We start from the raw sequence: 13672 nt of genomic DNA, 5'->3' as shown, positions 1-13672 counted from the left end.
TGGTTGGTTCCTTCGAAGCGTCCATCACTGCTCCAGTGCTTTGGTAAAAATACCGAATTCTTTATGGGGTGGTAGATCAAATACAAATCTTCCCCATGCACATCTTTTCCCACTGGCACATTGTTAATTCCAGCCGAGTGACACACATGAGATGCCACCTCTGGCCCACCTGCCGACAGTCTCAGCAAAAGTGCCAATGGCTGAACGGACCTGGGACTTTTAGTAACCTCTGAACTAGAGAGGTGATGCCAGCAGGTGAGGGTGAGGCACACTATGCCCGTCCACTGACTCTGCCGTCTCAGTCCCATGAACCAAGCTACTTGTCTTCATTTTCAAGGCCCTTTCCGGTCTATCCCCACCCAGCTGTCTCAGATGCTACTGGGTCATCGCCTCCTGCCTCCCATCAGCCCACGATGTCAGCTGGCCTCAACCACGTGTTAGATTTCGAAACAAGCACCTTCGTGCTTTCTCCCCTACCGCCCGACACGCTGGGGAGGAGCTCGCCAGAAAGGTCCGCAAAGTCTTCTCATGGTCTGCCTTGTGATCTCTTCTCCAAACTCTGCTGCTGGCCTGATCACCACCACCAATCACGCTGACCAGCACTGGCTCACTTTCTGGCACTCCCTCATCAGTCTGCATCCATCTGTTGTCTCTGATCTGATACCACGACTGCAAACTCTTTGAGGCAGGGCTGGTCTTTTTGTTCCTATTTGTACAGCACCTCGCACAACGGGGTCCTGATGCACAACACTGAACCTAGACCTACGGTAAATACAGATGATAAGGACAGTGACGGAGGAGTGGGAGTAGCCCAGCTGGTTTGGGCTGTACTAGTTCTCTGGCTAAACAGATCTTCTAGGTATCCAGGGTGTTTTCCAAGAGCACTAAATACCACTCGCTTTACCGAAACCCATCGATTGTATGGGCCTGATAAAAGTGCTCTCCATTGAGAGACGTCACACATTAGTGAAGCCAGGAGCTGACATGAAGAACAGACTGTGTTTAGGTCTTCTCCAGAGAGAGAGAGAGAGAGAGTGTGTGCGCGTGTGTAAGTATAAAAAGGTGTTAGTTTAAGGCCCTGTCTCCAAACACTGACACTGTGCAAGGAACAAGTGGTATAAAAACATGTTATATGCTGTGCTTAACATGGTTACAAAGGCGAGGAGGCTTTCCTGTCTACACTGATCAGGGAGACATGACTAGAACCCTCTTAGTGCCATCTCTGGGTTAAACATGGCGTATGACTTCAATGCGAACGTTTTGCTTTTCTGAGCCACACCAGTAGAAGGGACTGCATCACCTCAGTCACTGCATCAGCTCCCCACCGAACACCATCAGAGATTATAAAGCCAGGTGGGATTGCAGGGATTATCTGCTTTGACCTCCTGCATAACAAGGCCTTACTCTGTGTTTGAACCAGAGCAGATCTCTTAGAATACTCCAATCTTGATTTTAAAATGGCCAATGAATCCACCACAACCCCGGGTAAATTGTTCCAATGGTTGATTACCTCACTGTTAAAAACTTCAACCTTATTTCCAGTCTGAATTTTGCCTGGCTTCCACTTCCAGCCACTGGATCTTGTTAGACCTTCATCTGCTAGACTGAGGAACCCTCTATTATCAAATTCCTGTCCCCCATGTAGCTACTTATAGACTGTGATCAAGTCACCCCTTAACCTGCTTTTTGTTGCGATATACAGATTGAGCTTCTTGGGTCTATCACTATCAGGCAGGTTTTCCAAACCTTTGATCGTTCTCGTGGCTCTTCTCTGAATCTTCTCCAATTTATCAACATCCTCCTTGACATGTGGGCACCAGAGCTGGACACAGGATTCCCGGAGTGGTCACCCCAGTGCCAAATAGAGAGTAACCAAAGTCCTGATCCCAATAGCCAAGCTCTACATGAGAGATGCCTCTCCCTTTACAGCCATGATTTTCCATTGCATCTGCCCTCCAGGGGAGCGAATGATCAGCCATATGACTGAGGCTCAGGAGGGCTGGCTATGAAGATCTCTTGGCAGCCAGTCCATGGTGTAGCACTCCCTTCCCTTCCCCTCCCGAGATGATCACAAAGCTCAGAGCTTACAGACCCAAGTGCAATATCCATCTACGCCCCCCCAGCATTCCTTCCGCAATACGTCTCCACAACACTGAAGCCAAGTTCACCCAGCACTTCTCTAGCACATGCTTTGGCCCTGAGACCATCCTCTCTGCAGCACGGGCAGAGCATAATTTTAGAAGCTTTGACTGAGGTTCCACCACTGGGCACCTTCCACCACCAACAGCCTTCAGTCAACCACAAACCAGCTGAAACTAGCCCAGTTCCCCAACCAGCCTCCTCACCCCTAAAGGGGGGGTAGAAAGTCGATGGCACAGATAAGTCTTATTTAGTGGCTGCAGCCTCATCAATCTTGACCAGGACGGACAAGGGCTCTCCAATGAGAACCAAGAGTTTCGACACTCCCCTGCTTTCCCCTCCCCCACAGCCAGTTCGAGTAAACCCAGTTAGGCTCCTCCAGCTGGTCTCCACTGGCTTCTGAAGATTTTTGCTGGAGGCCAGAAGCCACCAGTGGCTCAAGATTCTTGCCGCTCTGTCCCAAGTTCTAGGAGCCAACCAGAACCAGCTGAAAATTTTCCACCAGGGCAGGAAGAGTCAGCGGATTCTAACTCCCATGACCAATCAGAAAGGCTTGGTATCTCAGGCAACTGGGTCCTAGACCTAATAGAGCAGCAGTCTCCAAACTTTTCAGGGTCGCGCCCTCCCTTACCCCTGTCTGTGGTGCACCCCTCCCACCCCAGGAGCCAGAGTCGGAGGGCAGGGGACCAAGGCTGGGGGCAGGTCAGGGGCCAGGAACAAAGCCACTGCCAGTGGCTGAGGATAGGGGTGGGAACAGGGCTGGGAGCGGAGCTGCAGCCAGGCTGTGGTGAGGGCCAGTAGTCAGACCCACGGCTGCGTGCGGAGCTAAGGCGGGGCACGGGACCAGGTGCAGGGCCATGGCCAGGCTCTCTCCCTGCCTCCTGCGGGGGGCTGGCCTGGGTCCCATCACGCACCCTGGAATCATAGGAGAGGAAGGGACCTCGAGAGGTCATTTAGTCCAGGCCCCGGCACTCAAGGCAGGACTAAGTATAATTTAGCCCATCCCTGACAGGTGTTTCTCCAACCTGCTCTTAAAAACCCTTAATGACGGAGATTCCACCACCTTCCTGGGCAATTTATTCCAGTGCTTAACCACCCTGACAGCTAGGACATTTTTTCTAATGTCCAACCTAAACTGCCCTTGCTGCAATTTAAGCCCATTACTTCTTGTCCTACCCTCAGCTGTTAACAAGAACAATTTTTCTCCTTCCTCCTTGTAACAACCTTTTATGTACATGAAAACTTATCATGTCCCCTTCACAGTCTTCTCTTCTCCAGACAGAACAAACCCAATATCTTCAATCTTCTCTCAGAGGTCATGTTTTCTAGACCTTTAATTATTTTTGTTGACTTTCTCTGGACCTCCTCCAATTTGTCCACATCTTTCCTGAAACGTGGTGCCCAGAACTGGACACAATACTCCAGCTGAGGCCTTATCAGCGTGGAGTAGAGTAGAAGAATTACTTCTTGTGTCTTGCATACAACACTCCTGTTAATACACCCCAGAATGATGTTTGCTTTTTTTGCAACAGCATTACACTGTTGACTCTTATTTAGCTTGTGATCCACTATGACCCCAAATCCCTTTCCACAGTAGTCCTTCCTAGGCAGTCATTTCCCATTGTGTATGTGTGCAACTGATAGTTCCTTCCTAAGGGGAGTACTTTCCATTTGTCCTTATTGAATTTCATCCTATTTACTTCAGACCATTTCTCCAGTTTGTCCAGATCATTTTGAATTTTAATCCTCTCTCCAAAGCACTTGCAACCCCTCCCAGCTTAGTATTGTCTGCAAACTTTATAAGTGTTCTCTCTATGCCATTATCTAAATCATTGATGAAGATATTGAACAGAACCAGACCAGAACCGATCCCTGTGGGATCCCACTTGTTATGCACTTCCAGCAGGACTGTGAACCACTGATAACTACTTTCCGGGAACGATTTTCCAACCAGTTATTCACCCACCTTATAGTAGCTCCATCAAGGTTGTATCTCCCTAGTTTGTTTATGAGAAGGTCATGTGAGACAATATCAAAAGCCTTATTAAAGTCAAGATATACCACATCTACCACTTCCCCCCCTCCACAAGGCTTGTTACCCTGTCAAAGAAAGCTATCAGGTTGGTTTGAGGCGATTTGTTGTTGATAAATCCAGGCTGACTGTTATTTATCACCTTATTATCTTCTAAGTGTTTGCAAATTGACTGCTTGATTATTTGCTCCATTATCTTTCTGGGTACAGAAGTTAAGCTGTCTGGTCTGTAATTCTCTGTGTTGTCCTTATTTCCCTTCTTATAGATGAGCACTATATTTGCCCTTTTCCAGTCTTCCGACCTTCCTCTTTGTCCCCCTCCCCCCAAGGGGGGTGCACCCCACAGTTTGGGGACCTCTGTAATAGAGCATAGTCAATAGCCTGAGCTGGACCCAGGAGCAAAGAGAGAGCAAGGACAGAGCATAGAGCACCAGCTTTCATTGTGTTGATGGCAACTTGGGCCTTCCAACAGGTGAGCCAGTGGGAACTAGCTGATGTTTGAGTCCTTTCCAAGCCACTCCCTGGCACAGTGCACCCAGTAATGCACTGGTCTCAAGATGCAGTGGGGGAGGTTTAGGTTGGATTTTAGGAAACACTGTTTCACTAGGAGGATGGTGAAGCGCTGGAATGGGTTACCTAGGGAGGTGGTGGAATCTCCTTCCTTAGAGGTTTTAAAGGCCCGGCTTGACAAAGCCTTGGCTGGGATGATTTAGTTGGGGTTGGTCCTGCTTTGAGCAGGGGTTGGACTAGATACCTCCTGAGGTCTCCTCCAACCCTGATATTCTATGATTCTACAATGCAGCCTGGAAGCTGTGGCTCTACATAGGAGAGGAATGGTGAACACCTCCGATGGAACGACAGGCTGTGTATTACAGCCGTCACCCAGGCTCAGCTGTGAGAATGAAAACCAGCCTGTTAAAAAAGGGCAATTCCCGTTGGGTTCTGAGTCACTTTCCAGAGGCTATACAGCAAAGCAATATTGCATAATCTGATGGGGGATGTCAAAATTCATGCTCCTCGACTTGGGTCTCTGATAGAGAAGCGATACTGAAAATGAAAGAAAAAAAGTCATCCTCACAGAAGGAAGAAAATAACTATTAGGTTAAAGCAGAATAAACTTCAGTGTATGAAACATATTTACGTGACCCAGAGAGACCTTTTTTCCCCCTTTGAAACATAGGAGCTGCTGTATCGTATAGAGAGTAATGGTTTGGGTCACCTCTGTTAGCAGCTAATGCTGGATGCCCCTGAGAAAAAGCACAATCCCCCTATAACGCACCCAACTGTGAGGCACTATGAGAAGTGTCTTCTCAGCTAGCTAGGCAGGGATCACTTTGGGACCTGAAGCAAGAGACTGGCCTGCTGGGGCTGAGAAAGACCAGCAAGAATTGGAGACAGGTGGAGACCCTCTTCTTGAATGTGGGACGGGATTTGAGTGCAGTGAATTTTAAATCCCCCGCCCCGCATTTTTAACTCCACCAGACTGTAGGTTACGGTGGGAGAGAAGGCACGGGGATTGTATTACTTCACTCTTTGCAATTCTATAGAGCCTTTTATTGGGGGATCTCAAAAGACCTGCCAGCACCAGTGACCCAGTCTAGCTGAACGAAGAGAATTGGGAGTTAGAAACTCCCAGATTCTAATCGTAACCCGGCCTCGGGGAAGTCACTTCAAGCCTGTGTCTCATTTCCCCGCGCCTGTCCAAACATGAGCTAGTTCAGTTTTACAACACTCCTGTGATCGTCAGACTCAACAGCAGCACCTGTAAAAGTATGGTCATTTCACAGAGGTAGAAACTGACACTCAAAGAGCTTATGAGACTGTCCAGAGTCACCTCGGCAAAGTCAATGGAAGAGCTGGAAAGAGAACCTAAGAGTTCTGGGCTGTACTGTAACCCTAGCCTGCTACAATCGTATCTGTCCCCCGTTACTGTAATATCTGAGCAGCTCACAACCTGTGATGCACTTACCCTCGCTATCACCCCGCCTGCTTTACACAGAGAAAGTGAGGCCCAGAGGGACAAAGGCCCATTTCCCCAACAGTACTTGAAATCAATGAACGTTAGGAGCCCAAACGCCTTCGCAGACCTGGGCCTAACCAACCTGCCCGAGTCTCTGGCAGAGCAGGGAACTTAACCCCAGGCTCCTAGGTCACAGGCTAGCTCCCTAACCATTGCACCAGCCTTCCTCTCTGGAAATCGGCCTCCTGGAACTGCACCTGCAGGCCTAGAGGCTTTGCCTTCCAATTCCCTGGCTGGCAGATTGGCAGCTGATCTTCTTCCTTCTCTCCTCCAGCTAGAGTCAGAAACGGAGAGTGAGCGAACTCCCACAAGGTATCCAGGCTGGAGGAGAAGAGTTTCAGAGGGGAATAAATGAGGGCTTTCCCCCCATTATAATTCTGGCTGCGTTTGTCGTCAGGAGTAGGTTTCCCCTGCTCTTTTCTGTGTTTCAGCCCTGCGTCATCCCTAAAGTGAAGAATACCCAATTTACTGTACCCCCGACCCCTCTCTCTTACCTAACTCCCAGGGCACAGAGTCAGAGGGCAAGGCAAAAAACAGGAATAATAACGAAACCTTGTCTACACAAGAACAACCTGTTGCTGAAAACAGCATGGCGGGGTGGGGTGGGGAGGGGAGGGAGGGTGAGCCGTATCAGCGTTGAACCTGATTTAGATACAAGCGCAGACCACAGCAGGCTTCAGCAGTGGTTCAGTGCTTCACCAGTGCCTACATCTGTTGTCAGCAATACAGTGTTTGTATAGAGCAGATCAGTCTGCATCAGCCTGACACAGCCCTTCGGAGAAGGAGCAGAAAGCGAAAGCACACCCAGACATTGCCTGCCAATCTCAAAACACACGTGTCAAAGGAAAGAGCTGAGTTCTCCCAAGACTCACAACCTCGCCATCCTTGCAGAGGATACTAGAGCACCTGGTTTACTTGACACATTCTGTACATGCTCTTTCGCTTTGGTTCTGAAGTGTGATGCAGAAAGTTAGGGTGAAACCAGGATCAGAAACGCAGCTGAAGGGCCTGGAAAGCACTTGGAGGGGAAAGGAAATGTAAAGACTTATTAGCAATGGGAAAGGTTGTAGTCACCTTTGACCCAAAGCAACCATTTAGCAGAAGTGAGGACGTGAGAAACATTGGATGCCCTTCGGAAAAGCATAACACAGATACAGTAACTCCTCGCTTAACATTGTAATTCTGTTCCTGAAAAATGTGACTTTAAGCAAAAGGATGTTAAGCAAATCCAATTTCCCCATAAGAATTAATGTAAATAGGGAGGTTGTAAATGTAATTTTTTTTGCCAGACAAAAGGCTATATTTTATATATACATACACACCCACAGAATATAAGTTTTAAACAAACAGTTTAACACTGTCCACAGCAATGATGACTGTGAAGCTTGGTTGAGGTGGTGGAGTCAGAGGGTGGGATGTTTCCCAGGGAATACCTTACTGCTAAATGATGAACTAGCATGTGGCTGAGCCCTCAAGGGTTAACACATTGTTGTTAATGTAGCCTCACACTCTACAAGACAGCATGAATGGAGGGAGGGGAGAGAGCATGGCAGACAGAGACACACACCGTGTGTGAGAGACAGCGCTGTGCATTGCCCCTTTAAGTACGCTGACCCCACTCTACGTACATTGCCTTTTGAAGTAGATCAGCAAGTTGAGACAGCAGCTGCTGCCAGCATGTTCCCTCCGTCCTGAGTCCTGTCGTGTCCTCCCCTCTCTATAGAGATGGGGTAAGTGGGGTGCAGGACCAGAGGGGAGGGGGACATCCTGACATTAGTCACCCCCCATCCCCATCCCACAGCAAGTAGGAGTTTCCCAGGAACAGCTCCAAGGCAAAGAGCAGGAGCAGCACACGGCAGTGAGGGGAGGATCAGCTGAACTGCTGGCAATTGATAGTCTGCTGGGCGGCTGCCACACAGGAAACTTAGGGAACCAGGGTGCTGATGGTCCACCCTGGTTCCAAGCCCACCAGCTACCTCCAACGGGCTGCTCTTCCTGCAAGCAGTGGACTTAATATACTATATGGAGATATACCTATCTCTCAGAACTGGAAGGGACCCTGAAAGATCATTGAGTCCAGCCCCCTGCCTTCACTAGCAGGACCGAGTGCTGATTTTGCCCCAGATCCCTAAGTGGCCCCCTCAAGGAGGGAACTCACAACCCTGGGTTTAGCAGGCCAATGCTCAAACCACTGAGCTATCCCTCAGCTGCCAAATGACACTAGAAAGGAGCATTGTGCAACTTTAAACAAGCATGTTTCCTAATTGATCAGAAACATAACAACGTTAACCAGGACGACGTTAAGTGAGGAGTTACTGTATAGTCATGGACATGAGCAAAGGAAAAGCCCTAATAATAATAATATTCCCTAGCTCCTACATAGCACTTTTCATCAGCAGATCTCAAAGCTCTTTACAAAGGAGGTCAGTACTATTGTACAGATGGGGAAACTGAGGCACAGCACTCTGCCAATCTATCTCCCTGAGACCAGGGCAGGATTATTCCTCCAGGACTTTTAAAACTAGTCGATCCAACAGTTACAAAGGTGGAGCTTCCACCACTCCCCCAAGGACACTATCCCACAGCGATCAATGGGAGACGGTTTCTGGGGAACCTGGTAGTCACTGAATTTTGAGGAGGGCATGGCCAGAAGACCTGGAGGGATCTGGGAAATAACTGTGTTATTTTGCATAGAAATATATATACATACATAGAAAATAACCTGATGTTTAAACAATTGGAACTGGGCAAATGCAAGAATCCGATTCATACAGCTGTTCCCTAGCTATGTAATAGTGGGATTTTATCAGTCACCTTGAGCCACCCCCATACTATTTATTAAACCCACTTCTTGCATCCTGACTTCAGTTAGACCCTGATCCTGAAAAGGTATCCATGGCGATTCAGGGGCACATCTGAACAGAGCTTCTTACCAGATCAAAGCCTGGGATATCAGCTCTTCAGGGCAAGGATTGCATCTGTGTGTTTGTACGGCACCTGGCACAACAGAACAACAAACTTGACTGGGGAGCGTAACGGCTGCTAGGTCAATCTGGTCCCATATCCTGTTACAGGTTGTGGTCAGCACTGGCTGCTTCATAGGAAGGCGTAGCACCTGTCGCCCCATTAGGTCTCAATCCCGCTTCTAATACTTGGACATTGGATTGAGCCTCGAAGCATGAGATTTAATCTCCCTTCCAAGATGTTTGTTGCTCACACAAGAGGAATAGTTGATAAACACCAGGACGTTTTCTCTGAGATGCAACCTAGAGATGGCCCCTCGGCTAATTTCATCCCTTTGCTTTTCCTTTCACCTCCCTTTGTGACACTATAACATTCCGCTCTTTCCAGGCAGGGAACAAGTCTCCTTTTCTCGCTAGGGTCTCAGTTCAGAGCAAGGTCAGCAGAACACTGATCTAACCACCCCTAAGGTTCCTTCTTCCACACACACCACAGAAACTTTTCTTTTGGCTACGTGACATCTCATTTATTTGGGGGGGGGGGAATCCGGCTACCTCCAGAATGGGCATTTGACACACGCATGGCAACACGGAGAGACATGCCAGTGCACAGAATGCACATGCGACAGGAGGGGGGAGGACAAGGACGGCGTCGGAGTTCACACTTACAAGTCAAAACAGAAGAGCAGAGTCAGGCACCAAACTGAGCAAACCACACTTCCGGGACAGAAATGGGATATTTATATTTCAAAGGCAGCTACAAAACAAGTGACTCATCCAATGAGAGGCTGGGAGAAGGGGGAAGGGCCAGGACTGGGCTACACAACTGTTTGTTGGGTAACAAAAACTGAAGTGTGGCCTTATTCCTTTCTCTGCGTGATCACTCCTGGAGCTGCTCCCCTGGCACTCCAGCCACCACCACACACCCGGGGCTGCTCCTCCTTCAAAGGCACCCACAAACCAGAGCTGCAGCGAGTCCTGCCCCTCCCTCAAATAAAGTACAACCCCCAGGCCTGCACCTACCCCTTTCCCTTCCCTCACTGCCTAAAATACATCCACCCCAGGGTCACACCTTCCCGTCTGACCCCTCCCAATCACCCCCACCCCAAGACTGCTCCTATCCTGAAGCAGGCAGCCCCCAGAGCTGCAGCAACCCCAGACCCCCAGCTACTCTGCCCTGTTCCACTCCCTTCCCGAATCAATCCCCTCTGGGGCTCCAGCTACCCCTACCCCCCTCCCTTCCTGAATCAACCCCCTCTGGGCTCCAGCTACCCCTGCCCTCCTCCCTTCCCGAATCATTCCCCCTTCCTTTTCAAATCATCCCCCCTCCCCAGGACTCCAGCTACCCCTGATCCTCTCCCTTCTCAAAACATCCCCCCTCAGGGCTCCAGCTACCCCCACCCCCTCCTTTCCCGAATCAGCCCCGCCCCCGCGGCTCCAGCTACCCCTGCCCCTCTCCCTTCTCGAATCATCCCCCTCCAGGGCTCCAGCTACCCCCTGCACCCCTCCCTTCTCGAATCAACCCCTCCCCCAGGGCTCAAGCTACCCCTGCCCCCCTCCCTTCCCGAATCAACCCCCTCCAGGGCTCAAGCTACCCCTGCCCCCCTCCCTTCCCGAATCATCCCCCCCCCTGCGGCTCCAGCTACCCCTGCCCCCCTCCCTTCCCGAATCATCCCCCCCCCTGCGGCTCCAGCTACCCCTGCCCCCCTCCCTTCCCGAATCATCCCCCCCCCCTGCGGCTCCAGCTACCCCTGCCCCCCTCCCTTCCCGAATCATCCCCCCCTGCGGCTCCAGCTACCCCTGCCCCCCTCCCTTCCCGAATCATCCCCCCCTGCGGCTCCAGCTACCCCTGCCCCCCTCCCTTCCCGAATCATCCCCCCCCCCGCGGCTCCAGCTACCCCCGCCCCCGGCCCAGCCCGGCGCAGGCGGCAGCTCCCGGCCCCGCTCGCTCACAGGCCTGCACCACGTCCAGGAAGCGGCCGCTCTGCGCCCGGTCCCGGAGCTGCAGCTGCCGGACGATGTGACGCTTCCAGGACCCGCCGCCGCCGCTCCCCGCCGCCTCGGCCATGGCTGCGGCACTGGGCGGCCGGGCAGCGTCCGCGCGGGGAGGGAACCCTCCTGACGTCACCAGCGGGGGAAGCCCCCGGCGGGCCCAGCCCCGGGGAGGGGGCTCTGCTCGGCCCCGCCCCGTGCACGGAGCCCGGTCCCCCCGCAGCGGAGGGGCTGGAGCCCGGCCCGCCCCGTGCACCGAGCCCGGTCCCCCAGCAGCGGAGGGCTGGAGCCCGGTCCCCCGCGGAGGGGCTGGAGCTCGGCCTCCACCGTGCACGGAGCCCGGTCCCCCCGCAGCGGAGGGGCTGGAGCCCGGTCCCCCCCGTGCACGGAGCCCGGTCCCCCCGCAGCGGAGGGCTGGAGCCCGGCCTTCACCGTGCACGGAGCCCGGTCCCCCCGCAGCGGAGGGGCTGGAGCCCGGCCCGCCCCGTGCACGGAGCCCGGTCCCCCCCGCAGCGGAGGGGCTGGAGCCCGGCCTCCACCGTGCACGGAGCCCGGTCCCCCCCGCAGCGGAGGGGCTGGAGCCCGGCTTCCACCGTGCACGGAGCTCGGTCCCCCCGCAGCGGAGGGGCTGGAGCCCGGCCCGCCCCGTGCACGGAGCCCGGTCCCCCCGCAGCGGAGGGGCTGGAGCCCGGTCCGCCCCCGTGCACGGAGCCCGGTCCCCCCCGCAGCGGAGGGGCTGGAGCTCGGCCCCGCCCAGTGCACGGAGCCCGGTCCCCCCCGCAGCGGAGGGGCTGGAGCCCGGCCCGCCCAGTGCACGGAGCCCGGTCGCCCCCGCAGCGGAGGGGCTGGAGCCCGCCCCCCCCCCAGTGCACGGAGCCCGGTTCCCCCGCAGCGGAGGACTGGAGCCCGGGCTGGCCCCGGCAGGAGGAAGGGAGCTGAGGGCAGGGGGCTGGGCAGGGTAGACCCCACACTGACCCAGCTTGACCCTAAAGGTAAGGAGACCGCCACGGGAACAGGACGGCTCTCTCAGCCCCTGGCCCAGCTGTGGGGCAGGGACCACCCGCGCTTGGGGATCCCAGCCTGGCCGGGGCTCTGCACACCCCAGATCACGGCTCCGGGGCTGACAAGGGCAGATGCTGTGGCCAGGCCGCCTGGGCAGCAGGAACAGAAGCCCCGTTCTTCTCTGCGCTGCGCGCCTCCGGGCCATGGCGCAGCTCCAGCAACCACAGCACCAGGGCTTTCTCTAGGGCCCGTCACAGGCAGGTCCCAGCCTGTGCTCCGAGGGGAACCACCAGAGAATTTTTCTCTCCGTCGATCTGGATCACGTGTTAGTTTGAAAGCTCCATGTAGACAGGAGCTGGCTGAGAACCGTGGACATGAACCAAAGCCACTGATCTGAGCAGCCAGCCTGGACGGGTTCAGACCTAGACCTAGCAGCTCCCAGTTCTGCAGTTGGAGCCCATCTCCAGTGATTGTCCTTCTAGCGAGCCAGTTCTCCCCAGTGGCTCTCAGATGGTGGCCTGCAGCGACTTGAGCGTTGGGCCCAACCTCTGGGCAGGCTGTTAAGAACCAGGGCACAACCCCCAAACTGGCTGGGAGTTCTGTACTTAGATTTCACCAGCCAGGTATCAAGTGTAAACTCCTCAGGCACTAAAGCAGCCTAAGCACAGAGTCACCGACAGTCCCTGTGGGTACAGACAGTCCCCGTGTGCGCTCTGATCTGTCTCGCTACAGCGGCCAGCCTGCCTTTGCGATGGATGGTCCCTGACACCAACAATCACAGCAATATGCAGGTTTCAGAGTGGTAGCCATGTTAGTCTGTATCAGCAAAAAGAACGAGGAGTCCTTGTGGCACCTTAGAGCAGAGGTGGGCAAACCCCAGCCCATGGGCCCGTTCTGCCTGGCCCCCGAGCTCCTGGCCCAGGAGGCTGTGTCCCGGCCCCTCGCCTGCTGTCCCCCTGCAGCCTCAGCTCGCTCGCTGTGCCGCCGGCACAATGCTCTGGGCGGCGGGGGTGTGAGCCCCTGGGGCAGCACAGCTGCAGATCCCAGCCTGACTCGGTGCTCTGAGCTGCGTGGTGGTGGCGGCAGCGTGGCCCAGCTGTAGCACCGCCAGCCACCGGTGCTCCAGGCAGCACGGTAAGGGGGCAGGGAGCGGGGGTGGGGGTTGGATAGAGGGCTGGGGAGTTCAGGGGGATGGTCGGGGGCGTGGGTGTGGATGGTGGTTGGGGGGGGAATGGGGTTGAATGGGGGCAGGGATCCCGGGGGCGGTAGTCAGGAAGGGGGGGCAGTGGTCCCTGGATGGGGCGGTAGGGGGCAGTCAGGCTCAGGTGCTCCAAGGGCAGTCGGGACAGGGAGAAGGGGCAGTTGGACAGGGCAGGGATCCCGGCAGGGCTGTCAGGAATGAGAGGAGGGGTTGGAAGGGGCAGCAGACCTCCGAGGGCAGGCTAGTGCGGGGGTACATCACACCCCAGCTGCTGTGGGGGGTACATCACACTCCAGCTGGTGCGGGGCAGGCTAGGATGGGGGTAC

The 13672-nt window shown here is 54.1% G+C and overlaps 1 protein-coding gene across 1 annotated transcript in view; it reads right to left on the bottom strand.

Annotated features, from left to right (window-relative positions):
• Positions 1 to 11221, bottom strand: part of ATG16L2 (autophagy related 16 like 2) — a 55324-nt gene extending 44103 nt beyond the window's left edge. The window contains exon 1 of the mRNA XM_030556608.1: positions 11105 to 11221. Within this exon, the coding sequence (XP_030412468.1) occupies positions 11105 to 11219 (115 nt within the window). The 5' untranslated portion in view covers positions 11220 to 11221. The remainder of the gene's footprint in view (positions 1 to 11104) is intronic.
• Positions 11222 to 13672: the final 2451 nt, after the last annotated feature.

This window comes from Gopherus evgoodei, chromosome 1, assembly GCF_007399415.2.
Source record: "Gopherus evgoodei ecotype Sinaloan lineage chromosome 1, rGopEvg1_v1.p, whole genome shotgun sequence".
NCBI classification, from domain to species: domain Eukaryota; kingdom Metazoa; phylum Chordata; order Testudines; family Testudinidae; genus Gopherus; species Gopherus evgoodei.
This window is presented reverse-complemented; position numbering and strand designations above follow the sequence as displayed.